At 55.0% G+C, this 22990-nt stretch overlaps 10 protein-coding genes across 10 annotated transcripts; 6 read left to right on the top strand and 4 right to left on the bottom strand.

Annotated features, from left to right (window-relative positions):
- Nucleotides 1-128: 128 nt before the first annotated feature.
- K452DRAFT_322445 (uncharacterized protein) lies at nucleotides 129-1333 on the bottom strand. Its single transcript, XM_033544508.1, has 2 exons — nucleotides 1258-1333; nucleotides 129-1211 (listed from the first exon to the last, which is right to left on the bottom strand). Exons 1-2 carry the CDS (start codon nucleotides 1283-1285, stop codon nucleotides 367-369), a joined length of 873 nt encoding a protein of 290 aa, XP_033392113.1. The 5' UTR covers nucleotides 1286-1333; the 3' UTR covers nucleotides 129-366.
- Nucleotides 1334-1418: 85 nt separating this feature from the next.
- Nucleotides 1419-3484, top strand: K452DRAFT_322444 (uncharacterized protein). The gene is made up of 3 exons (XM_033544507.1): nucleotides 1419-1792; nucleotides 1837-2534; nucleotides 2594-3484. The coding sequence occupies exons 1-3, from the start codon at nucleotides 1446-1448 to the stop codon at nucleotides 3334-3336; spliced, it is 1788 nt and encodes a 595-aa protein (XP_033392112.1). The 5' UTR covers nucleotides 1419-1445; the 3' UTR covers nucleotides 3337-3484.
- Nucleotides 3485-3886: 402 nt separating this feature from the next.
- Nucleotides 3887-5397, top strand: K452DRAFT_322443 (uncharacterized protein). The gene is made up of 2 exons (XM_033544506.1): nucleotides 3887-4311; nucleotides 4373-5397. Exons 1-2 carry the CDS (start codon nucleotides 4048-4050, stop codon nucleotides 5162-5164), a joined length of 1056 nt encoding a protein of 351 aa, XP_033392111.1. The 5' UTR covers nucleotides 3887-4047; the 3' UTR covers nucleotides 5165-5397.
- A 466-nt stretch (nucleotides 5398-5863) lies between these two features.
- K452DRAFT_292425 (uncharacterized protein) lies at nucleotides 5864-8253 on the bottom strand. The gene is made up of 5 exons (XM_033541377.1): nucleotides 8134-8253; nucleotides 7571-8079; nucleotides 7342-7511; nucleotides 6853-7285; nucleotides 5864-6779 (listed from the first exon to the last, which is right to left on the bottom strand). The coding sequence occupies exons 1-5, from the start codon at nucleotides 8155-8157 to the stop codon at nucleotides 5978-5980; spliced, it is 1938 nt and encodes a 645-aa protein (XP_033392110.1). The 5' UTR covers nucleotides 8158-8253; the 3' UTR covers nucleotides 5864-5977.
- Nucleotides 8254-10948: 2695 nt separating this feature from the next.
- K452DRAFT_313201 (uncharacterized protein) lies at nucleotides 10949-12863 on the bottom strand (the record flags this gene model as incomplete). The annotated part of the gene is made up of 3 exons (XM_033543636.1): nucleotides 10949-11495; nucleotides 11537-12689; nucleotides 12758-12863. 3 exons carry the CDS (start codon nucleotides 12861-12863, stop codon nucleotides 10949-10951), a joined length of 1806 nt encoding a protein of 601 aa, XP_033392109.1.
- Nucleotides 12864-13594: 731 nt separating this feature from the next.
- K452DRAFT_237607 (glycoside hydrolase family 71 protein) lies at nucleotides 13595-14987 on the top strand (the record flags this gene model as incomplete). Its single annotated transcript, XM_033537599.1, has 2 exons — nucleotides 13595-13684; nucleotides 13746-14987. The coding sequence occupies 2 exons, from the start codon at nucleotides 13595-13597 to the stop codon at nucleotides 14985-14987; spliced, it is 1332 nt and encodes a 443-aa protein (XP_033392108.1).
- Nucleotides 14988-15518: 531 nt separating this feature from the next.
- Nucleotides 15519-17193, top strand: K452DRAFT_362549 (uncharacterized protein; the record flags this gene model as incomplete). The annotated part of the gene is made up of 4 exons (XM_033546511.1): nucleotides 15519-16074; nucleotides 16122-16172; nucleotides 16222-16669; nucleotides 16719-17193. The coding sequence occupies 4 exons, from the start codon at nucleotides 15519-15521 to the stop codon at nucleotides 17191-17193; spliced, it is 1530 nt and encodes a 509-aa protein (XP_033392107.1).
- A 350-nt stretch (nucleotides 17194-17543) lies between these two features.
- K452DRAFT_237608 (uncharacterized protein) lies at nucleotides 17544-19175 on the top strand (the record flags this gene model as incomplete). The annotated part of the gene is made up of 2 exons (XM_033537600.1): nucleotides 17544-18269; nucleotides 18312-19175. 2 exons carry the CDS (start codon nucleotides 17544-17546, stop codon nucleotides 19173-19175), a joined length of 1590 nt encoding a protein of 529 aa, XP_033392106.1.
- A 73-nt stretch (nucleotides 19176-19248) lies between these two features.
- Nucleotides 19249-20379, bottom strand: K452DRAFT_322440 (uncharacterized protein; the record flags this gene model as incomplete). The annotated part of the gene is made up of 3 exons (XM_033544505.1): nucleotides 19249-20182; nucleotides 20240-20281; nucleotides 20334-20379. The coding sequence occupies 3 exons, from the start codon at nucleotides 20377-20379 to the stop codon at nucleotides 19491-19493; spliced, it is 780 nt and encodes a 259-aa protein (XP_033392105.1). The 3' UTR covers nucleotides 19249-19490.
- A 2099-nt stretch (nucleotides 20380-22478) lies between these two features.
- K452DRAFT_214705 (uncharacterized protein) lies at nucleotides 22479-22990 on the top strand (the record flags this gene model as incomplete). Its single annotated transcript, XM_033536229.1, has 1 exon — nucleotides 22479-22990. A coding segment is annotated over one exon (512 nt), but the record flags the coding sequence as incomplete, so codon positions are not given.

Here is a 22990-nt window from a genome sequence, read left to right as displayed (position 1 = left end):
ACGTAACTAGTTAACAACCGAATCCATGTCGCGGCCTCGGCGGGCCCCACGGCATCGATGCCCGAAAGGCGGTCAAATCTCAAAGCACGTGATCTTCATTGATGATCCAACTGAGACAGCTCACGCCTCCCCACTGTCACTCCGAGTCGCAAGTTGTCTCGCTGCTCGCATCCCGTCAGCCATCCTCCAATCTAATCCGTAAAGGTGTGCGCACCCAAGTTTTGATTGTAGTGAGAAGCCAGCGTCGCCTCTTTGCTACTAGTATTTTTCTCGCTGCTAAGAAGCATGTCATGACCCTTTCCCGCCGCAAACGCCGTGCTTGTCAGTCGCAAATGCATATGATTCCATACCTCGGCGTATGACCTTTCACCACCGTCCGTATCCGCCGCGTCCCCCTCTGAACCCTCCGCGGCCGCCTCCTCTGTAGCCTCCCCTACCATATCCGCTCCTGTCGTTGTAGTCGTCGAAACTACCGCGCGAGCCTCCTCTCGGCGCGTCGTCCAAATCGTGCGATCTTGCTGGTGGCGGCTTGCCCTTGAGGTCTTTTTGTAGCTGTTCGTATGTCTTGCGCATCTGAGCGTAGCCCAAGTGCATCTTGCCGTAAAAGTGATCCGCCAACCGCCGGTCATTGTCCAGTCTGCTGAGGTACGCGCCGCACACATCGCACACTTGGAGTTTCTGGTGGCCTGACGGGCCCGACGTGTCGGACAACGCCTTGAGCTCGCGCTCGCGGTCTTCCTTTGTCTGCTTGGCTTGTTTAACCTTGAACACCTCCGTCACGGCCTGGTTGACGCTGCCTTCTTCACCGAGTATCTGAATCTCGAGCAAGCCGTTTTCAATCGTCTTGGAAAGGTCGCGGATTTGTTGGAGCAGGATGTTGGTCTGCCTGATCTCGTCGGGCGTTTTTTCCAGGCGGCGTTGGGCGCTATCGATCCTCCGGTTGCACTCGTCGACGTACTTTTGCATGTCGCGCAGGTAGTCGTATTCGAAACCCCATCGGCGGCGTTGGTCGGTGTCGGCGGCCTCGAACTCGTTCTTCAACGGCTCGCTGTGAACCTTGGGACAGGGACCAAAGTCTTGCTTGGTGTTGGTGAAGAGGTCATGCGGGCAGGTGCCGACAAGATACGAGCGGCACACCTTGGGGTCGGTGATTGAGAGCTGGGGTGCGCGGGTGCCGGGGCCGGACATGAGCTGTTCGCCCATGAGCTGCTCTACGGTAGGTTAGTATGGACGCAGAATGTAGCTGGCAATATTTACCCAGCAGCTTCCTCTGTTCGGCCGCCATTGCGCCTGTGTGTTGGGGTGACGCGCGTGGAGTGTCGAGTTATTGCGCGGTACGAGAGTTGCGATGCGACTTTCCTCTCGGCGGCGATCTTCGCGTTGGCCGGGGTCCGGGGAGCTTCGACATCATCCATGCGCGCCGCATCATCTGGCTGAAAGGCGCCATGTTTTTTTTCGTCCTGCTGCTTCTCCTTTGCGGCTTGTCGCGCGCCGTTGAATCGGATTATCATGAGCGACTACTCTTGCGTCCGCTTCCTCAGAATGCCCTCCTAGCTTCCTTCAACTTCCGCAGCAACGCCTCTGCTTCGTCCTTTGACCACCAGAACTTCAGGTACTTTCCGCGATCGCTCGGTCAGATTCTTCAGCACGCCCATACGACCGAGTTGCATCTCCGTTTCAGCCTGGGACGATGGGACGCCGAAGCATGGGGAGCGAGGCCATGGAACGGGGCAAGAGAGGGCGGGACTGGTGTCGAGCTATGGGCGTGGGTCGACGCGCCGACAGATGAGGAGTCAGTACAGCGGATGTTAAGTGTATTATTACTGACGAATGCAGAGCCAATGCCCGCTGGTTGACTCTTGCGAACGCGTTGTCTGGTCTGTTCTGCGCCTCGTTGAACTTCATTGATGCTACGAAGACGATCAGACCTGTCATGACCTTTCCCCCGGAGAGATATCCCGCGAATGCTACCAGCTCCAATCTCCACTTGCTACACGGTACATTACCACACGAAGTCGTCTGTACTGAGAATTTGACGCCATTTCTCAAGTTGCTGCCGTGCAAAGGGAAATCTGGTATCTCGAGTCTACTGGACGGCCACAAGCTTTTTGACGCGTCGTGGCAGACCATGTCCATTGATGTGAAGCCGGTTTGCTCGGACAATGGCTCCGATTGCGTCCTGGAAATGGAGCAGACGGTAGATATGGTTCTTGACATTGACAGGTCTAAGCGGCCACGGGACAATCCAATCCCTAGACCTGCACCCATCGAGGAGATTGAATGTGACACCTCCAAGTCATATCACGCCGGAGACTCGTGTTACCCTCTGTACAAATCCTCTGATCCTTCCTGGAGTCTGGAGGAGATTTTTGGTCGTCCCATCAAAGGAGCCTGCCCATTGACAGGTGATGGAGAAGCCTCGGAAACCGTCTGTCTGAATGTACCTACTGAGCGGGAGGTCCAAGTCAAGACGGAGAACAAATATGATGAGAGCAAATACGACGACGGGCAGTTGAGATGTTACAAACTTCCGAGTATGTCTGCTTAACCTTATTATCTATCCCCTTATTCATCTATCCTCTAACCCATCCAGCCAACGCGGACTTTGACCTTGTTCTCCCTGAGCAAACCATCACGAACCCGATTTCCCTACCCCAACCACCCCTCTACGCCGCACGCACGATAACCGGTCACGGCCAAGAGCGCGGCGGAATTCAAGCCGTACTGACCAACCCGTCCGACTCCCCCGCCCCCCTCATCTACCTCGAGACACTCCCCTGGTTCATGAAAACCTACGTGCACACATTACGCGCATCCATCACGACCAACGGCAGCAAAACAGACTGCCCATCCTGCATCCACGAGATCTACTACCGCCCCGCCGTCGACCGCACCCGCGGCACGCACCTCGAACTCCGCCTCTCCGTGCCCCCCGCCGCGCGCCTGACGCTGAACTACGATTTCGAAAAGGCGATTCTGCGCTACACGGAGTACCCACCCGACGCGAACCGGGGGTTTGACGTCGCGCCCGCGGTGATCAGGCTGCTAGACCGCGAGGACGGCGCGAGTGAGGCGGGCGTTAAAGGCGTTTATCTCCGCACTACGAGCTTGTTGCTGCCGCTCCCCACGCCCGATTTTAGCATGCCGTATAACGTGATTATCCTCACGAGCACGGTTATGGCTCTGGGCTTTGGCAGCATTTTTAATATTTTGGTCAGGAGGTTTGTTGGGGCTAATGAGGTCGAGGGCTGGAAGGGAGGTGCGTTGAAGGCTGTTTTGGCGGCTAAGGTGCAGAGGTTGAGGGCGAGGTTTGCGGCGAAGGGGAAGGCTGAGTGATGTGAATGCTGTAAGTTGGAGCTGATTAAATCCGCGCGGTTAAAGAGTGTTTATCGCTATATTTGACAGTTTTAGCCGTTTAGTCAAGTTTACCGTTGTTAAATGAAGAAAGATATAAAATTGAAGCTACAACACGGTCTAGCAGCTCACTGCAACGGACTAGACAAATTCCTTTTTTGGAACCAACCAAGTCTCTGCACATACTTTTGAAAGAGAATTACCTACCCTGCAACCACTCCACACTCCCAGCCTTCCCATAAATACGCCTCATTCCATCAATCTCGGACAAGGATTCCCAGCACCCCGGCACAAAAAGCTCACGCAGAGTACGGATCTCGGCTCACGTAGCCGTCCTCAAGCAGCATTCCGACAAAATGCCCAAAAGCATATCAACAAAGCGGCGTATTCATTGACAGCGAAACGAACAAACAACCTCGCTGCATGCGGCGGTGCGATTCATGCACCAACGGGCTTGGCGACAGTGATGACTCGGCAGAGCTCTCTCTATCTTCCGCAACCGCAACAAAGCACCGCTCTGTCCTCCTCTTCTCGGTCCCATTCTCCCTCCATCCGCGCCTGTCAGTCACTCCGTTCAAAACCTCACATACCGTCACTTCCACGGCACCGAACGCACGTCTCTACTCTACCAAAAACGCCGTACACGACCAGCAGCTCCAAACAACCCTTCGCGCGCGCTCCCACCGCCCAGCCATGGCCACCGTAAAGATGGAGCTGGACGACACGCCCGCAATCAAAGCGGAGCCAGGGCTCGGGTCGCCGGGCGGCTACGTCGACGTCGACGACGACGTCTTCGAGGACACGGGCGAGCTGAGCATCCCCGCCGATTTTGGCGCGCAGAACGTGTGGTTGTCGCGCGTGCCGATTTGGCTGTGGGAGGCGCTGGTGAGCGCGGAGGATGACGAGGAGCTCGAGATTGGGAAGCTGATGCGGTGGGAGGAGGGCGGGGAGCAGAAGGTCGGGTTGGCTTTGCGATTCGTCTTTGCGAGTATAGAGAAAGTGTGCTCACGTACTGCAGTCGAAACTCATATTAAGGCATGACCTGCCGAGGTTCATGGATGTCCCGAAGGAATACCAGGTCAACGCCGTTAATGATAATCCCATTAATACGTTTATATTTTCTGAGAAGGACTTGGAGGGCTATAACCCGAATGCGTATAAGCGGCCCGGCCAGCAGCGACCAGGACCCTACAACGACCGGATCCGCGACGGACGCATCGAAAGGTTCCGACGAGGCAAAAAGCCGATCCCCAAAAACACCGCACTGGCCGCACGGTCAGCGCTAGACATCTCGTGCGTGCCGGTCGAAAACGAAGAGCTATTCGCGTTCCGGGCACGCGAAACCGCAAAGACGCAAAAAATGAGCAAACGGCTCGTGCTCGAGCAAGACCTCCGCAAATTCACCAAACTCATCGGCGGCATCACGTCCAGCACGAACGTGATCAAGACCTCCATAGGCACCAAGCCCAAGGCCAAGGCGCAGGAGAATAAGTACGCCCGCATCCCGCAGAACGAACTTCTGGATATGCTGCTCCAGCACTTTAAGGAGTACCGGTACTGGCCCATCAAGTCGCTTAAGGAGAAGACGCAGCAGCCCGAGTCGTATTTGCGGGAGACGCTGGCCAAGATCGCGACGCTTGTTCGGACGGGCCAGTACGCCAATACTTGGATGCTGAATCCGGAGGCCGAGGTCGCGAATTACGCTGATGTGGAGATGGCCGCTGTCAAGGAGATGGCGCCGGAGCCGGAGTTTGCAGAGGACGAAGAGGACGAGGACGAGGGCGACGACGAGATGGTCGATGTGGTTTGAGGCGGCTAGGGGCTGTTGATACCGAGTCTGTGTCTGCCTGCCTGCCTGCCTGTCGGAGTGCAAAGCGTCGTGGCGCGGCGTTGCAGGCCGGAAACGCCTGGTACTTTGACGACGATGACGACAACACAACCCTGTCCGCAAGCAGGACTCGCCCCATCATCCAGCACCACAAGCGAAGAAGGAACAACCTCACTCTCAACGCGCACCAAGGGTTCGCCGCATCCCAAACCACAGTCCAACTCAGCTCAGCTGCCGCAAACGAACAACCAGACAAAGAGACCAAGAGACCAAAGACAAGAAAAAGAAACCCCACTTCTGACTGAGAGTGACAGGCCTTCGCCTATGCGCGCACAACAATGCGATTCCCACAAAAAGGTGGAGGTGGATACCTACCTAAGTCGATGGAGTCGTACCTAGTGAGTGGGGTTACGAGCACCGCACCCACCCAAACGGCGCGCCGGGCCGAGCCGAGCCGGATCCAGAGGCCAGGGCCCACCAGGCACCAGGAACCAGGCACCAGGCACCAGGGACGCCGCGGCTCAGCCTCGCCGTGCTCGTTGCTCATATGAGCTCGTGCTCGTGCGTCTTGTGGCTGTTATCGTTGTGGCTGCAGCAGAATCCATCCCAGGAACTGCTAGTTAGCCGAGCCCATACATACTCTACATGTAGGGCAAGCCAAGACCCTTGAATATCCCGATATCCCAGGAAGCGCCAGCTGCGATCGATGTCCTAATTATACTATGTTTTGGATATGTATACATATTACAATAAATCTCATTACTAAAACAGCACTTCAACAAGCAAAGCACAGTTCTACTCCCTGACATCCCTCCGCTTAGTAACAAATTCACTCGCACCCGTCTCGCTCCTCTGCAGCCGCACCTCTGAACTCATGGCCCAGCGATTGAGCTCGTGCAGTTTGCCGCTGCCCCACGAGCTCGTGACGCCCTCGCGCGCATACGGCGTCATGGGCGTGCCGGGACTAAAGCCTCCACTAGCTGCCGCGCTCTGCGCGCCGTGCTGGTCCTCGTCCACAATGCGGCAGTGCAGCAAGGGCAGCGTGCTGCTCTTCCACACGGCCACGCCGCTCGTCTTGCTCCGCACGATCGTGCCGACCAGGAAGAGCAGCGCTAGCACCTCCACGGCTATGGGCAGCGTGATCCACTCCCATCGCACGTGCACATACGTCTCCGTGATGCTGCTGCCGCCCGCTGCTGCGGTCTGGTTGTATTCCAGGCCCTTGCCCGTGCGCAGAAGCTTCGTGATGCTGTCCGCAATGGCCTCCATGGTCGTGTTGTCGCCCTTTGTAGGCGTCCCGTCACCGAATTTTGAGGTTCCCATGTCGTACAGCGCGCGCACCGTGTCGCTGGTTCCAGACTCCCTGCCAGTGGCGCCCTGGACGCTCCCCCTGAAAATGTTGTCGAAGAAGAACTGCAACCCCTGGATCGAGTACGTGGCCAGTGTGTAATTTGTCTCGTCGTTGGCAACGTGCAACGTGATGCCGTTACTAGAGAAGCCGCCGTCGGTTAATTCCCCATGCGTGGGCTCTACGGTCGCAATTTTGTGCTCGGAGAAGTTACCACCGACGACTGATGCTCGGTATGTATTAACACAGCTGGTGAACATGTTAGTTGGGGGCTTGGTTTCCCAAATGGAGCTTGAAAGCGGGTGGGGCAAACTCGACTCACGGATAGAGGATGCACTCGTTAGCGACGGCGCCAAGGAGACTCTGAGCAGAAAGGTCGTGCAATCCACGGATCGTCTGTACGGACGCAATTATGCCGGAGGTGCCGTTGAAATGCACGCTCGAGGGCTCGCCATAGGCATTCGATTCCATGAATGCATTGCCGCCGATGAACTGGCCGCCCAGCGTCAGGCCGCTGGGCAACGTATAGTTGCATCTATCAGGGATTAAGCTTCCGGAGCAGTTGGACTTAAGACTCTCCGTGATGTTGGCGCATTTCGTGCACATCGCCAGAGACGAGTACGGCGCCTCCCACGTGCAGTTACCCGTCGAGCAGAATGGCGTCACCGCAAAGTCACTGCCTCCGTTACCGGTCATGTCACTTCCGTAGAGGCCTGAGTAGACGGCGGCTTTTATGGCCAGCGTCGGGTCCTTCGCTGCGGTGGTTTGTGAGCAAATGAATGCGGCCAGTTAACTTTGGGGAAAATCATACTCCCCATTATCCCGCCGGGAGCGTAGCCATCGTAGCCGGTGGCCACGGGAATCGTCGCGTTGTGGATGGCGCCGGGGACGGTGCGGCTGGGGTAAGTGACGATCTGTTGAACAAAAGGATCGATAGCCAACACGATAACCGACAGGAGCGCGCCGAGTTTGGCGAGATGACTGGTCAAAGCATTGTCAGCACTTGCGTCCCACCAAGGCCAAAGCTTCACAATGCTTACACGCCCCGCGTAGAGAGCAGCAATTTCATGCTACCAAACAGGCCTCGGCTAGCCTCGTCGAATGTCTGAATGTCTTGCAGAATGCCCGCCTTCTTGAACCATAGCCACTTCAATTGGGAAATGCCCTCGGCCACAGGTACTACCAGACACGCTTTCATGATGGTAGCGAGAATGGATACGAACGAGTTGAGCGTGATGGACATGGGCCAGCGCGGCAATGGCTTGTTGTCGCAAGTTGCAAGCAAAGCCACAATCGCAGCGAGAGCAAACGCGCTGAGGACCCACGCCGTGAGTTCAATCAACCACCAGTTCGTAAGAAAGTCCTGAATCTTGTCCCCAGTGCTCTTCTCCTCTTCCTCAACGGGTCGGAACTCTTCCAGCCGCGCCATATCTATGGGCGCAGGCTTGTGGCCTTCGTAGCGTTTGATTTCCGGGGAAGACATGTCGCCGAGCTCAAGGTAAGGCGAGTCGCCAGGAATTGGTGACGGATGAGCGGATGCGCTGGGCGACTGTAGGACTGACGATTAGCTCTTTCGCGTGCTCTGAAGGAACGAGGTCCTTACTCTCTGGGGTACAGTGATATGCATCCTGCCGTCGTCTTGTAGGATTCCCGGTCCCTAGCGAAGGCGGCGGGGAGTGTGGGGATTTTGTTTGCGCGCGGGCGATCGTCATATCATCGACTGTGAGAGATGGTCAACCATAGAGACAATGTCCCGACACGGGCTTGCCGCACTCCAATATGCAAATACGAGGTCTCGCCGGGGCTGCCGATAGGGCGAGAGGGGGCAGTCCACCGACGCAGGGCCTCGCGCGCTGGCCAAAAGTGGCGGCGCGATCTGCGCTGCAGTCCGGGTCGGGTTCAACCAGCCCGTCGAAGCAGCGTGCCAGACTGTAAACGGGGTGGTGGTGCCGACTTTTGCGTGCTGGACACTGGCCCATGCGTCTGTCGACGGTCGATCGTTTCCCGTCTGGCTTACGCATGTCGCTGTGGATGTGCCAACAAGGGGTTGAAGCTGACCGGAGAGATCTCCAACGGCGCTAACGGTCGCTGCGTGTAGTAATCTTCGGTCGTCCCTGCCATGTCAGCTGCAGGGTCATTGAAGTGTTCCAGGTGTTTGCGGGCTGGACGGCAGGATGTCCCTAGTCTTGCCGCAGCTTGACGCCACCGGCACTTGGATGTAGAAAGGGGAAAAGCATGCAGTAAAATTAAATAAAAACAAAAAAGACATCAAACGTCAAGCGTGCAAGGGTCACTGCATTGCGAGGTCGTCGGAGTAAAGTCGCGACGCGCATCGGATAAACTGCTCGATCGCACCCGCCTCCTTCCATCCGCTTGCAACTCCCTTCCTCCTCTCTCTCAATCCCCACGGTAACTGACCACCAGCCTGCCTGATATGTACCTCCACCACACCGGCGGCCGATCCAAGACCCGCTGTTTCTAACTGTTCCTGGCACCACCGCAGCATATCACCGAGCAGAAGCAGTGTGCACCCGCAATAATCTTTGAACTAATCATCACAATCTTCCTAGGTGCAACTCACGTCAGAGAGGCACGTTTTCGCTGTCCCGCGAAGGATTCTCAAGAAAACAGGCACCCCGGTCCTGGATCTCGGCATGAGATGAAGTCTGCATGCAAGCAAGCCTCATCGGCTGCACGGCCCGGCTCGGCGAAGCGGCCAATGCCACTTACGGCCATGCTACCGGACCATGCGCCACGAGGCGTCCAGCGGGGGCGCCACGGGCACACTGCTGTTGACGGGTGACGGCACTGGTCGCGGTGGGTGGCACCACTGCATGTGCACGGCGCGCCAGGGTAGGTACAGAGCACGGGTAGGCGTGGTAGGGACCTCCTGTTGTATACACGTCCTGGTGTCTGTTCTTCCAGCCGGACTCAAGAATTTTTCTTCTGTTTACGCGTATCAGCGCACCGAACACCGTTCATCACGACAATCCGCTCGCACGACATTGGCAACGGACCAGCGGGTGGTAGACACCGGCTAGACAAACGGATCGTCATTTTCCAGTGGAGAGACGCGGTGTGCCTGACAGCTATAAGCCATCCGCTATAGGCACATAAGTCCGCCCAAATCGTCAACGACGGGCGATCGGTCGATTGGTCTCGAGACACGCAAGCAGTAATAGGGGCGGTACTTCCTGAGGTACGCTGATAGGTAGGTTGGATTAGTGTGGATGGATAAAGTGTTGCTGACGGTGGAGACTGCATAGTGGACTATCATTGTCTTTACGCTTAAATGGACGACAGCTTATGTGAGTGCGTGCCTGACTGACTGTCGCGTTATGACTCTGATTTTTGTGCACTGACGAATGCCTTTGACGTTTAGAATTTGTTGACTTGCTTGAATGTCGTAACTGGTCTTGACTGCTCATAATACCTTCGTTTTTAAGACAGCAAAAGCGTTCAGACAGTTAGGCAAGACCTAACCTGTTGTATCGAGAAACACCTTCTTCAAGGTCTGAAATTGCTGACTAGCATGACCGTTATAACCGGTCTCAACTACGCCGTGTCGCTAACCCGCCACGGTCGCGTCTCCAACCAAATACAGACATACTCTGTCCTGCATAAACACAACAATGCGCGCCATAAACCTACAGCTTCTGTACTCAACCCCACCTACCTACCTATCCACCTACATCCACACAGCGCAAATCCAGCACCCACCACTACTACCGAATGCAATCGCGGATGCAAGAGTTCCGTGTACCGCGACCAAGCTTCGCCATAGCGCCACTAGCGCTAGTGCGTGTCCAGAGGAGAGAAGAACCAGATCATTGATCTCCATCGACTAGAAAACCCGTCTGGTCTAGTCACAACCAGTGCCGCGCGTCAAGCATGCGCTGTACACACCAAGTACACACCCATCTGCGACATTTCCCTCCACGTCCCACGCCACCCAAAAAATGAGCAGAGGCCGCCACGTCGATCATCGACGATAGCTCATCATCCGCACGCACCCGACGCGCACTGGACAGTGGGTAGACCGAGTTTTCGCGCGTCACTCTAGTACGGTCGCTGGTGGTGTATCGCAGAAGAAGACTCGAGAACCTAACTTGCTTGATCAGCGGCTCACAGTGGATTGAGTACATAGGTATGGGATTGTACCATCGGTGTTGCCGACGAAGCGGGGCTGCAAAGCTCAAACCACTTGTAGACTCCCACCACTGACTATGAGCAGGTAAATCGAATTGACACACCCGGCACGGCACGGCACGACCAGTAACCGCCGGCATGACTAAGTGCTCAGAAGCCAATGATAGCTTGATTCAAAACGACGGGCGGACCTACGTGGTATACATAAGACAAGGCCGCACACATTGAGCACCAAACGAACGAGAAACCCCCAAACACCTCCTCCCACGCTACGAAAACCTCCTCTCGCCATTCCCACCTCCTCTACCCCAACTAACACCCACAACACCTCCCTTCCCCACCACCTCCTCCTCCAGCGGACTCACCACCTGCGTACTTATTGGGCTCACGACCTCCGTGTCTTCCAACTCGCAGCGGAACGCATCCGCCTCCTTCTCGGCTGGCACAGCTTGGTCAGGGAGCTCGAACTTCGCGTCTCCGCCATGGACTTCCTGCGGCGGCTCCCGGCCTCCGCTGCCGACGAGCTCGACGGGACCAGAGTCCGTGCGCGCCGTTTGTTGCGCGGCTTGCTGTTTGCGCCGCCGCCAGAAGAGCAAGCCTGCGGCTGCAAGGAGCGAGACTCCGCCTACGGCGCCTACGACGCCGCCGACTATCGCGCCGGTGTGCGTGGAACTGTCGTCGCCGTCTGACGTGTCTGAGTCGGATGGAGGCGTGTATGTCGAGCGGGGCACGGTTTGCGAAAAGATGGTTGACAAAGCAGCGTCTTTCCAACCGCTGGTGGGGGACTGTTGGGCAGCACTGCCGGTGGCGCTGAGGCTTGTTAACTCGATGAATTCAGTGGTCGGTGATGAACTTACTCTCCGCCGATGACGTCGCGCACAATGGTCGGGATCGTGTAAGTCAGGTTCGGCTGGAAGGTTGTCTGCCACTCGTACGTCGACAGATCGAGAACCTTGACCGGCGGGTGGCTGGTCGCGTTGCAGTAGTCGTTGCGGGACGTGCCGTTCGCATCGACAACACCACCCGTGACGAGCATCTGGCGGTCGTTCCAGACATTGCACTTGTGGCGATGGCGGCCGGCGAAGCGATCAGCAGTCTTATCCGGATCACCTGTCGCGTTGACCTTGATCCACTCAAACGCCGGGACGCTCAAAACGTACACATCGTTCAGCGATGCTGCGTTGCCTTGGTCCCAGCCGCCGTGGATCGTTATCTGGATACTGGAGTCGTCCGGAGCCGAGGAGACGGTTGCGCAGAACTCAGTGCGTGGGCCTGGGATGTCGCCTGTTGCCGTAATGTTGTACCACGTCTCGCCGTCGATGTCGTAGATAAAGATTTGGGACATCGATCGCTGATTCCAGTACTGTTCGCCGTTGAATTGGCCGCCGCTGGTCGTGTCGTCACCGCCAATGGCGATCAAAGTACCTTTCTTGCCTTTCCGCGTGTAGACCATTGCGCCTTTCAACGTGCTCAGTCCTTGGTCATTGGTCTGGCTGGCAGCAAAATCAAACGTCGGCTTCGCGGAGTTGTTGGTGTTGAACTTGACCATTCCTTGGTTGGACCCGTTGAAAGAGACCTCCCAGCCTCCGGTATAGAAAGATCTTCCAGAGTCGGGGTCGCTGGCGTAGATACCTTCGGTGTTGTCTCCAAAACTGATGGATCCAGTTGCCATGGACGTCAGGTTCCAGGTATCAGTGGACGTGTTGTACGCCCAGAGGGAGTTGTCAACCCCATCCGCATCTTCTTCGATAAGACCACCATAAGCATACATGGTGGTATGATCATAGAAGAAGACACCGGAGGCACCTCCAGCAGTCAAGCGTTGACTACTCGCTAGCTCACCTGACGGCAATGCCGACTGGTTGAGTGCGGTCGAATCGAGCATGCCATCGACATCAAAACTCTTGGTCAGGTCGAGCCAGTACAGGTCCGACGTGTTGTGCCATATCTGGTTGTCAGCAAACGTGTAGTTGCCGCTGGTGAAGAACAGGCGATTGTCGACAATGGCCGCTGTTAAGATGTTAGCCCCTTACTTTGCTCCGCTCCCATCCATATAATGGTTGGTGGTGTCCACGTACTCCGGTGATCCACGATTCCACACAAGCTTCCTTCTACGACGGGTACGAGTAGTAGAGCGGCGTAGGCGAGCGCCGAGAGCAGGGCAGTGCGTCTCGAGTCTGACATCTCGAATGAACGGATGGATTCGAGGAGGGCGCAGCGGCGTTCAAGGGCAGAAACCTTAAACCTCTCCTTGGGGGCAGAAGAGACGCCGTCATCAGACGACACGCGGTGGCGAGCGATAGAGTGCTTCAAATAACTCTATTTCGCGCAAGGCCGCGGGCGCTTGCCGCTCCACGGGGAGGCCTTTCAGGAACATGTCCGGCCGGTGGTCGGACCAATGGGCAGATCAGCGGGGCGCGTAACTTGGGGGCCACTTTCTAACGGCTCGGGTACGAGTCACGGTTCGAGTGAGGCCAAGCGAAGGTCCAGGCCTGGCACATCCCAGAATCGGCCTCCTCTCCGGCCTCATGAATCGAGCCTTGATTCTATTGAAAGAGGGTCCAATTTCGCCGAGGGGTGGCCGTCAGGAGTGATGCCAATTTTCTATACATATCCTGCGCCTTGGTGTTTTGTCTTCTGCTGACGGGCGCCGTTCCTGCGCTCCGGTCCGTTCGGCACGGATGTGGCCCTCGATGTGGCCCCATCGGTCACTAGGCTTGACGCCACCAACGCGGGGCTTGTAAACGCCTCCGCCATCGCAATCCGCATCGTCGCATGGCGCGCCGCCATACGAAGAACCGGCGTTTCGCGTAGGCTGGCCTGAATCCTTCGAGGCGACCATGTCGATATAAAGCTGCTGTTGCGATGCCCAAGGGAGGTTCTGTAGTTCGCCATTGACTCTTTCTTCTCCGAATATGCGTTTGTCTCTCTCCCTTTTTTGCGCGTCGCTGTGCGCCGTCCAGCAGGCGCAGGCTGAGCTCAGGAATGTTTTTGCCCACTACATGGTACATCGACAATAGCGTCCTCAGATCCTCCGTAAGCAGTAACTGATGCAGGTGATCACAGGTTGGCGGCATGAGTGGCATCGACCAGGCTGTCACCGATGTGACCGGCGCCAAAACCCTCGGCATCGACGCTTTTGCGCTGAATGTGCAGAATGTTGCAGACTCATGGTCCACCAACGCCATCGGCTGGCTTTTCAAGGCTGCTGAGGAAAAGGGATTCCACCTTTTTTTCTCATTCGATGTGGCCGTCCTCTCCGACGTGTCCGAGTTCTTGCCACTCTTCAAGAAATATCAGTCGAGCTCCGCCTATTACCACCACGACAGCAAGCCTTTCGTCAGCACCTTTGACGGTGGCAAGCTCACCTTCGGGCAAGCCTCGCCCAACGCTGGCTGGCAGTCCAAGTTCAAGGACGTGCTAAAGTCCGACGGTATCACGCCATTTTTCGTTCCCGACTTTGACGACTATGGCGGCTCCTACGATGCCTCTTTCTTCAACACGTACAGCGTCGTCGATGGTGTCATGAACTGGGAGTCGGCCTGGCCAACCGAGGGCGATGGAAAGGTCGCCGCGAACTCTGCCATTGACAAGTCGAGCATGAGCGCTGCGCACGCTGCCGGCAAGGTGTACATGATGCCTCTGTCTTCTTTCCAGTCCAAGCACCTCAAGGCCGGCCAGAACTGGTACCGTCGCGGCGAGCTCACTCTCACGCAACGCATGACGCAAGCTCTCGAGCTGGGACCGGACTTCATCGAGCTGCTGACTTGGAACGACGCCGGCGAAGGCCACTACTTTGGCAACGTCTGGAACGACTCCATCTCCAGCAACCAGCCAATCGTGGATGTCACCGAAGGCTTCGACCACACCGCCTGGCAGTCTATCATCGCGCCTTTCATCACTGCGTATAAGGCCAAGGCGACCACAGCCTCTGCCATCACGCCGTTTGGTGATTTTGCCGGTTCTATTTGGTATCGCACGCTGCTGACGACCGCGAGCTGCTCGGGTGATTCCCTGGGCAAGCCTAGCGGCGCACAGAATGCCGAGGACGTTGTCAACGTTGCGGTTCTGCTGCCAAAGGGTACTACCGGTACGCAGGTCAAGGTCTACAGCGGTGGCTCTCTTCTTAAGACGCTGGATGGTGTGGCTGGTCTGAATGCGTGGAGCGTGACCGGTCTGAAGACGGGTGCCGTGCGTGTCGAGTTGATCAAGGGTGGAAAGGTCATTGGCGCGGCGAGCGGCGGCAAGGAGGTCAAGGCCGATGCCAGTCTGTGCAACTACAATTACGAGGTTGTCAAGATTGCTTAGAGTGGGACGAAGGATGAAGGATGAAGGATGAGCGGATCAGGGGACGCATGTACGAGATCAGCGCAAGGGGTGTAATCTGTAATCACAGATGTAGACATAACCGTAGACAGACATAATACAGACGTAGACATAATTCAGCGACAGAATTGACATGAATGCAATGCTGGTAGATGCACTCACATTTAGACTTGAGATCCATAAATAGAGAAGCGGACAGGGTACCCTGGTCATATCCATGTCGATCGTTGCTTCGTCTGGGACACCAACAATGCAGTCCCTTGTCGTAACTAGTGGTCGTAGTGACAGGCCTGGTATTGTAATCGAAGTCATTTGTCGCGTCGTGTCGTGTCGTAGGACGTTGTTTCCCGACTCGCCGGTTGCTATTTCCTTGGAGCAGCTATGTCAGTCTTCCGACTCTTGCACTCCTCACCAAATACAATTCACCACTAACAATCCATCAAACAGCCATTAAGCAATCATTGACTTCCCAAATTCACATCATCACTCACCGACCACATCTCATCAGGAATCATGCAAGCCAACCAAAACAACGACTATGAAGTCATCACTTTGACCGCATTCGATCAAATCAATCCACGAGGATGGCATCAATTCTGTCTCTGTTATCCTTTTCCAGACAAGTCAGAAATGAACGGGGCTATCTTCCTTTTGAACCACTATCTTCAAAACATTGCCAACCGGTTTCCCTATCTTTGCGGTATGATTGCATTTACCGATACTTCCAAGCTAAAGATCGAACTTCGCTATCCCAAACCACCTCTTGATGCGCTCAGGCTCCAGCAGTTCTTTACAGTAAATGATCTCACCGCAGAGTTATCATACGAAGAACTCACCAAAGACATGATGCCTCGAGATCGTCTAGAGGATAGATTTTGGTTAAACTGGACATCGCCTAACCCGGAAGAGTATGACGCCTACGTTATGAATATTCAAGCCAACTTGCTGCAAGGAGGTCTTGTCCTCTCATTCAGCTTCTATCGCGGCGCTATGGACATAGATGGTATCAATGCGGTCATGCATCAGCTTTTTAGGGAAATTAGGATGGGAGTTGACATTGATCAGCCTTGTAAGTTATCTACAAGCACCCTCAATCAAGAAAAGCTTAACGTTTAGGCTCAACAGGTTCCGCGAGGCAGCAGCAATTTCGCAATAGAATGGATATAGGTAAGCCAGTGATGTGAGCTTTGCCACGAACACGTTAATGCTAAAATAGAATTTGGAACAGAACAGCAGCAAGAATATGCACAAAAAGTATTGGCAATGGGTGAGCGTCCAATACCATCTCCAAATCAAGTGGCATCATCGCCTTACCCGGAAATCAATCTGCAACCCCCATTGCCATTTTTCGAGCTAGGCATGCACGCCATCTTCACGTTTAGCTCCGGCTTTGTCCATAGGCTGTATGATGCAGTCGGCAATTGTCTCCGAAAGCAAGGCAAAACTATTACGATTGATCGTAAAACTTGTTTGGCCGCCTTCATCTGGTCCGACATTATGCGTGTGCGTGCCGCTTGCAGAGGATCATCGTTCACCTCAACAGCTAAAATTGGCTTTGGTACAAATGCACGAAAGGTTTCTGGTGTTCACGATCTTTATATTGGAAATATGATGGTACCGGTGCTGGCGACCTCGAGTTTGTCTCACCTCATAGACAACCGAGAGTAAATAGATCCACCGCTCATTTGGCTGAAGCTAATACTCGACTTACAGATCAAGAAACGGAGAAGATGATTGTCCCCATTACAAGATTATCACACGCGCTTCTTTAAAGATTCGTGAAGCTGAGACTGCAGTCAACGCCGATTATGTCAAAGAACGCTACAGACAATATGCTACCCTTCCAGATCCCACCATTGCAATAAACGCATTAAGCAAGGCTATAGACTTGTCTGGCGCTGGTGTCTTTTTCAACTCATTGCTGCCGCTCAATAATATTAGCATGTTCCCTCTCCCTAGCTACGGGAAGAACGCAGAGTTCGTACGCACGGTTGTTGAAAACCATGCATTTGCAGGAATGTGCACGTTTCTGCCTCGGAGTGCGCAATTCGGTAATTCCGACTTTAACGAGCATTGGGAGGTTTCTGTGGGGTTGGCCCCGGCAGAGATGCAAAGGATCATGTCTGACGAAAAAAGGGGTTTAAAACGCTGGGCGAAGAAAGTTGATGTAGTGGTAGAAGGGTTCTAGGCTGTCGGGAAGCCTTGGGTTTGCTCTTGTTACGTATATCTTTGAGACCATGAATGGTATGCGCTGCCTCATAAAAAATTTACCCTGAAATAAAGAGTACAAGCAATCTCTTGAGGATACTCATGGTAAAATATACTGGCATTGCGCATGGCATCCGAAAGCGTTCAACAAGGACAAAGAGTTGGGTCCAGTGTCCGACCACTTCAGTTCTTTGTATTTTTACCATTATTGTTGTCTATTATGTCTTTGCATTATCGTCGTTACTATTGTCTTTTCTGTTTGCGGCATTTTGACGACTTATAACCTGACGCAGTAACCGCCCTTCTTCACCGCACAACACTGTCTTTCCAATGGAGCGACACCACCGAGCGGTCCTCGAAATCTCCACCAAAGTCAAGTCTTTCTACGCACGAAATATACCTTTTCGCGTCTACCATGGCTCAACCAATAGTACGCGGCAACTTGACCATGACGCGGACAAAATTGTCGACACCAACCCACTGACCAACATCCTCGCCATCGATACCGAAAAACGCACCGCTCTCGTCGAAGCCAACGTGCCTATGGACAAGCTCGCCGCTAAAACCCTCAAACACAACCTCATTCCTCTCGTCGTCCCAGAGTTTCCGGGCATCACGGCTGGCGGAAGTTACGCGGGCACAGCGGCCGAGAGTTCGTCATTCCGGTATGGCTTCTTTGACCGCGCCGCGACGTTTATCGAGATCGTGCTTACCAATGGAGACATCGTTCGCGCGGATCCAGATGCAAATACCGATCTCTTCTACGGTGCTGTCGGCGCGTGTGGCACCCTAGGAGTGATCACGCTGCTGGAGCTGCGACTGATTCCTGCGGTACGATATGTTGCACTCACGTATGTGCCAGTATACTCAGCAGAAGAGGCACTGAAGACAATAAACTTTGCATTGACGGAAGAGCAATGGGACTTCATCGACGCGATCCTCTTCTCTCAGAACTCAGGCATGGTACTCCTAGGACGACTCACAGACAAAGCGGACGACCCCACCACCAAAGTTGTACGCTTTTCCCGGCGTCAAGATCCATGGTACTTCATCCACGTGCACTCCAAGCTCGCCCACCTCTGGGACACGTTCTGTCAGACCTGTCATCTAGGCCCGGCGGCGCAAACCCTCTTCACCACGGACAACACGGACGCCAACATCGACGTGCCGGCTTCTCCACCCGTCACCGAGCTCGTCCCCACACTGGACTACCTCTTCCGCTACGATCGCGGCTCCTTCTGGATGGGCGCGGGAGGCTGGCCCGCCTGGCTCTGGAACCGTGCTGGTCGCTACGTCCTCGACGCTGTGTACCGCACGCGCGTTGCATACCGCGTGCTCCATCACAGTGGACGGGCTGCGACAAACTGCATCCAGGACGTCGTCGTGCCCGTCGAACACACGGAAACATTCCTAGACTTCGTGCATGGCCAGCTGCAGGTCTATCCGCTGTGGCTGTGCCTTGTACGCAGCGGTTCCAAGGCCCCACTGCATCGTGCTAGTGGGCTGGCTGGCGGGAAAGGAGGGGTTGTGGGAGAGGGAGCAGAGGAGCCTGCCTGGCTGCTCAATGTTGGCATTTGGGGCGCTTCGAAACGCTCACTTGCTCGGTACAATAGAGAAGGGTTAGAGAGCTTGAGGTCCACGGATGGGTTCGCGGCGTTTGTGGCAGATAATCGCGCATTGGAGGCGAAGGTCGCGGAGTTGGGCGGCATCAAGTGGTTGTATGCGCAGAACTGGTACACGGAAGAGGAATTTTGGAGCATTTATGATAAGAGTGCGTATAACAGGCTGAGAGAACGGTGGGATGCGCGCGGCTTGCCGAGTTTGTGGGACAAAGTTAAAAGGAGGACGGGCAAAGAGTTCGAGGGTAGTTTTGACGTCGGTATGTTGAGGGGGATGGTGTTGAGTCTTTTGGGGAAGGATCATATTTTAAGAAAGGGGAGTGGGAATGGGAAGAAGACGTAGGTTTGTGGTGAGTTGTAACGGCTAGTGGTGGTGCACAGGCTTTGAGAAGAGATTAATTTTTATACTACAATGGCCTCGTTAAAAACCCTGTGGGAAAAGAGCGCCAGACTGGGTATCTAAAATATACAAAACCAAAATTCGGTATACCGTAACCTCATTGTGGGTCCGGATTTCAAAACTTTGCCGTTAATCAAAGCAGGCTGATGGTTAATTACCCAGACTTCGTTGGTCCGGACATTGAAAGCAGTGCAAAACAAAAGAAAGTGAAGGACTAATTACCCACAAAGATGATGGGTTCAGTTAGAAGATTGCAAGTCAACCATTTGAGGAAGGAGGTTGCTGGACCTCTACGGCGGGTGATTCCGCGTTGATGTGTGCCTGGAGATTGCTCTGGGCAGGTGGGGTGACCGCAGGAGGGTTTAATGAGCCGATGGGTTGGCCCTGCGCAGTCTGGACTTCCGCGGCCGGCTTGATGCCTGTCTGGATAGTGTTCTGGGCAGGTGGGGTGACCGCATGAGGGTTGAATAGATTGATCAATTGGCCCTGCGCAGGTTGAATGGGGCCCGTCTGGACATTGCGCTGTGCCGGCTGGGTGACCGTGGTAGGTATTCCGAAGAGCTCGTTGTACAAGTCTTGCGGATTTTTAGCGGCAGGTTGAGCGACCGTACGAGGGGGGGCGAACATCCAAGGTGGAGGAGGGCCAATCTGAACATTAGGCTGCGCAGGTTGAGCGGGTGCCGTCTGTGGTCTTCCGGCGTGCTGCATATCGCGTTGATCAAGTTCGGCTTGGTAAGCAGTTTTGCCAAATATACTGGCAGGTGGGTCTTGCACAGGTCGAGCAGAGGGCGTTTGTAAGGTCCCAGAGGATTGGGTATAGCCCTGGGTGGGGAGGTTGGGCGTGGGCGGCGCCGTCAGGTAGGGTTGCAGTAGTTGCTGTAGTTGTTGAAACTGTTGCGCGCGTGGCGCGAGGGCAAGAGGCAGAGGTGTACCTCTTTGCACGTGCCATGCTATCTCTAAGTCAGTTGACAGTACATGATCCGTTTGCTAGTATATGGTAGACATGCCAATGCGTCTGTCTTGAGCCTCTTGTTCAGTCGCAAGGATTCCTATGGAAGATTTAGTATGGCCGTTGTCGCAAACTTTTGGTTGTTTACTTACGTTGATATTCAGGGTCGTGCCCAGGGTCGTTGTCCGGTGATGACATCTAGGTCCATCAGACTTTGCACCTTTGAGAGCAGTGCACTGAGAGTTGACTTACGGTGTGCGAATGATTGCAGGTAGATGTCGTGGAGATGGAGAGGTAGGAAAAGGAAGAATCTTTTTCTAAGTGTGCGCGCAACTTAACCACGCTAACCCGATTGGGCAAGCAAAGTGAAAGTTGGGCGCATGTCGCTAGCCTTCGACCATCTGGTGAGCTCTAGCATGTTCCAGGAGGTTCCATAGTGGACATCAGGTACAGACAGCTCTCCGTCCGGCTCTGGACACTACAACATCACCGGAGTGCGGTGCATTGCGACATCACCGGCGCGCAACAGCAGTCGTTTTACTCCCTGTCGTCAGCGTACTGTCTTCTTGTGGCTGGACTTCTTTCTCTGTATGGCATCTTTCATTGCGGTCTGTGACCACGTAGACGCTTATGTCGGCTTCACTTGGCTACCTTCGTGAGCAATGTCCAGTCAATGGGCGAGTGCCCTTCAGAAGCCTGCCAAGGCCATGTTTCTAACGACGAAAGTGTGAAGAGGACGAGACTTGGTAAAAATGCTAGCCAGATTCCTTATTCCTAATTGGTACACTGGTCAATATCAGCAATGGGCGACATGGTCACCAGTCTAGAGAGATTCCTACAAGACAATTCCAAACACTGCGCCTTTATTTACTCCGATACCTCGATTGTGCTCACGACAGGCTCCAAGTCATCTGCTACCACTAGTATCATCAACAGGTCGAGTAACGCTCACCTGCATTTTTCTATGTTTTTTCTTGCTTCAGTAAACAAACACTTACATTCAAACCAGTGCAAGCGGCAGAATCACCACAAAGCCATCTACCAGCCCATCAGCGCAGTCGGTCTTTCTTTCTTCGCAAGTACCAACCACCAACCAAACCTCCTACCGGCAAAGATCAGCAACAAACGATAGAACCAGGAATCAACGCACATACCAGCGCCAATCGCCTTGCTTTCTTTCCCAAAACAGCATATGCGGACCCAGCACCTCGTACCCGATCTGCGGAAGGCACATCAAGCAGACGCACGCGCGGGAGCCTGACTGACATGATGGCAACTCTTTGTCCGCAGCCGAAAACTCGCCTTTGTAGCCACGCGACCGACGCGTGCTTCTTCTTTCGTGGAGAATGCAGCCCACTCGCACCCCCTGCAGCACGCAGCATCTCCCCTGCTCTTCCGCAAGCAACACCCACACTCTCACTAGAGCCACACACCCAAACCACCGTTATCGCTATCCGCTCAGCTTACCACACCGTCATCCGACACCGCTGCGTCGTCGCCGTCCGTGAACCAGGACAGTCCCACACGCACGTGGCCCATCGAACGGAACAGGACAGGCCCACCTACACCAAGTGGGGCAAGGCCCGACCGTTAGGAAAACGACCCGCCAGCCGCTCCGAGCCCCTGATCGACCCCGCGTCCCAATAATCCCAACCGCCAGCACCGAATCCGCTGCGAGCTGACTGCAGACTGAAGCAGCCGGACCTTTACAGGGCGAAACCTCCGTAATTACGCGGTCGCAATGGGTAAGGCGTCCCTTGGCGGCTCGGAGGTGTTGCTGCTCTTGCTCCAACCTTGTAGGTGGATATTTTTTGTCTGCGCGTGATTGCTACTGCGTTTGCTTCCGCGGAGCGGCTTGGTGGGTCTGCTGCTGGTTCCTGTCGGTGGTTGCTGGCTGCTGCTGCGTGGCGTGGCGATCTTAATGATGGGCTGCAGGGCTGTAAGGTTCGGGCGAGTCAGAGTCGCGCGATGCGTGGGACTGAGGGTCTGCGTGCTTGGTGCCTGGTAGGGCGGTAAACTCCTTTGCTGTGGGGAGACGGGCTGTAAAATATAAAGCTGGCAAGGGAGCGTGGGCTCTCTAGCGCTGGCGTCCAGTCTGTCTGTCCCTTCAGTGGTGACGCTTGTGTCTGTCTGTATTCAAGGTTTACATTGGATAAGAGTCGCCAATATGATCGTCCTGAAGGCTCTTAGCGTTTTCTCGATTCTTTCCTCTATCGCTTCGGCAGGGATCATGTATGACTCTCGCGTCTATATGCTCTTATCTTATTAGCTGACCTTTCCATAGAGATGGCACTCAACATGCCAAGCGTGCCAGCAACAGCACCACGCCCCCCTCCTACGAATATGTAATTGTCGGCTCCGGAGCTGGTGGCGCACCTTTGGCAGCACGACTCGCGCTCGCCGGACACAGTGTGCTGCTGCTCGAAGCGGGCGACGATCAAGGAAACGCGACGCAAGTGGTAGTGCCGGCGTTGCACTCGGTAGCGGCTGAATACGAGCCGTTGCGCTGGGACTACTTCGTGCAGCACTACGAAGACGAGGAGCAGCAGCGTCGCGACACCAAGCTGACTTACACTACTCCCGATGGCCAGCAGTACACTGGTGCGAATCCGCCGGAAGGTTCCACGCCGCTGGGAGTCTTGTACCCACGCGTCGGGTCGCTGGGCGGTTGCTCAGTACACAATGCTCTCATCACCGTGTATCCGCATGAAAGCGACTGGAGCACCATCCAGAGCATCACGGGAGATGACTCGTGGGCGCCGGACAACATGCGCAAGTATTATGAGCGGCTGGAGAGGTCGCGGTACTT

Source organism: Aplosporella prunicola (assembly GCF_010093885.1).
Source record: "Aplosporella prunicola CBS 121167 unplaced genomic scaffold K452scaffold_49, whole genome shotgun sequence".
Classification (NCBI taxonomy): domain Eukaryota; kingdom Fungi; phylum Ascomycota; class Dothideomycetes; order Botryosphaeriales; family Aplosporellaceae; genus Aplosporella; species Aplosporella prunicola.
The sequence above is the reverse complement of the archived record's forward strand: the minus strand, read 5'-3'. Positions and strand labels throughout refer to the sequence as shown.

Coding starts and splice junctions, on each gene's coding strand:
- K452DRAFT_322445 (XM_033544508.1), bottom strand. CDS start 1,285: ATGGCGGCCGAACAGAGGAAGCTGCTGG. Junction 1,212..1,257: donor CGAACAGAGGAAGCTGCTGG/GTAAATATTGCC, acceptor AACCTACCGTAG/AGCAGCTCATGGGCGAACAG.
- K452DRAFT_322444 (XM_033544507.1), top strand. CDS start 1,446: ATGTTTTTTTTCGTCCTGCTGCTTCTCCTTTGCGGCTTGTCGCGCGCC. Junction 1,793..1,836: donor GACGCGCCGACAGATGAGGA/GTCAGTACAGCG, acceptor TGACGAATGCAG/AGCCAATGCCCGCTGGTTGA. Junction 2,535..2,593: donor GAGATGTTACAAACTTCCGA/GTATGTCTGCTT, acceptor TAACCCATCCAG/CCAACGCGGACTTTGACCTT.
- K452DRAFT_322443 (XM_033544506.1), top strand. CDS start 4,048: ATGGCCACCGTAAAGATGGAGCTGGACGACACGCCCGCAATCAAAGCG. Junction 4,312..4,372: donor AGGAGGGCGGGGAGCAGAAG/GTCGGGTTGGCT, acceptor CACGTACTGCAG/TCGAAACTCATATTAAGGCA.
- K452DRAFT_292425 (XM_033541377.1), bottom strand. CDS start 8,157: ATGCATATCACTGTACCCCAGAGA. Junction 7,286..7,341: donor TCCCGGCGGGATAATGGGGA/GTATGATTTTCC, acceptor AAACCACCGCAG/CGAAGGACCCGACGCTGGCC. Junction 6,780..6,852: donor AACGAGTGCATCCTCTATCC/GTGAGTCGAGTT, acceptor CATGTTCACCAG/CTGTGTTAATACATACCGAG.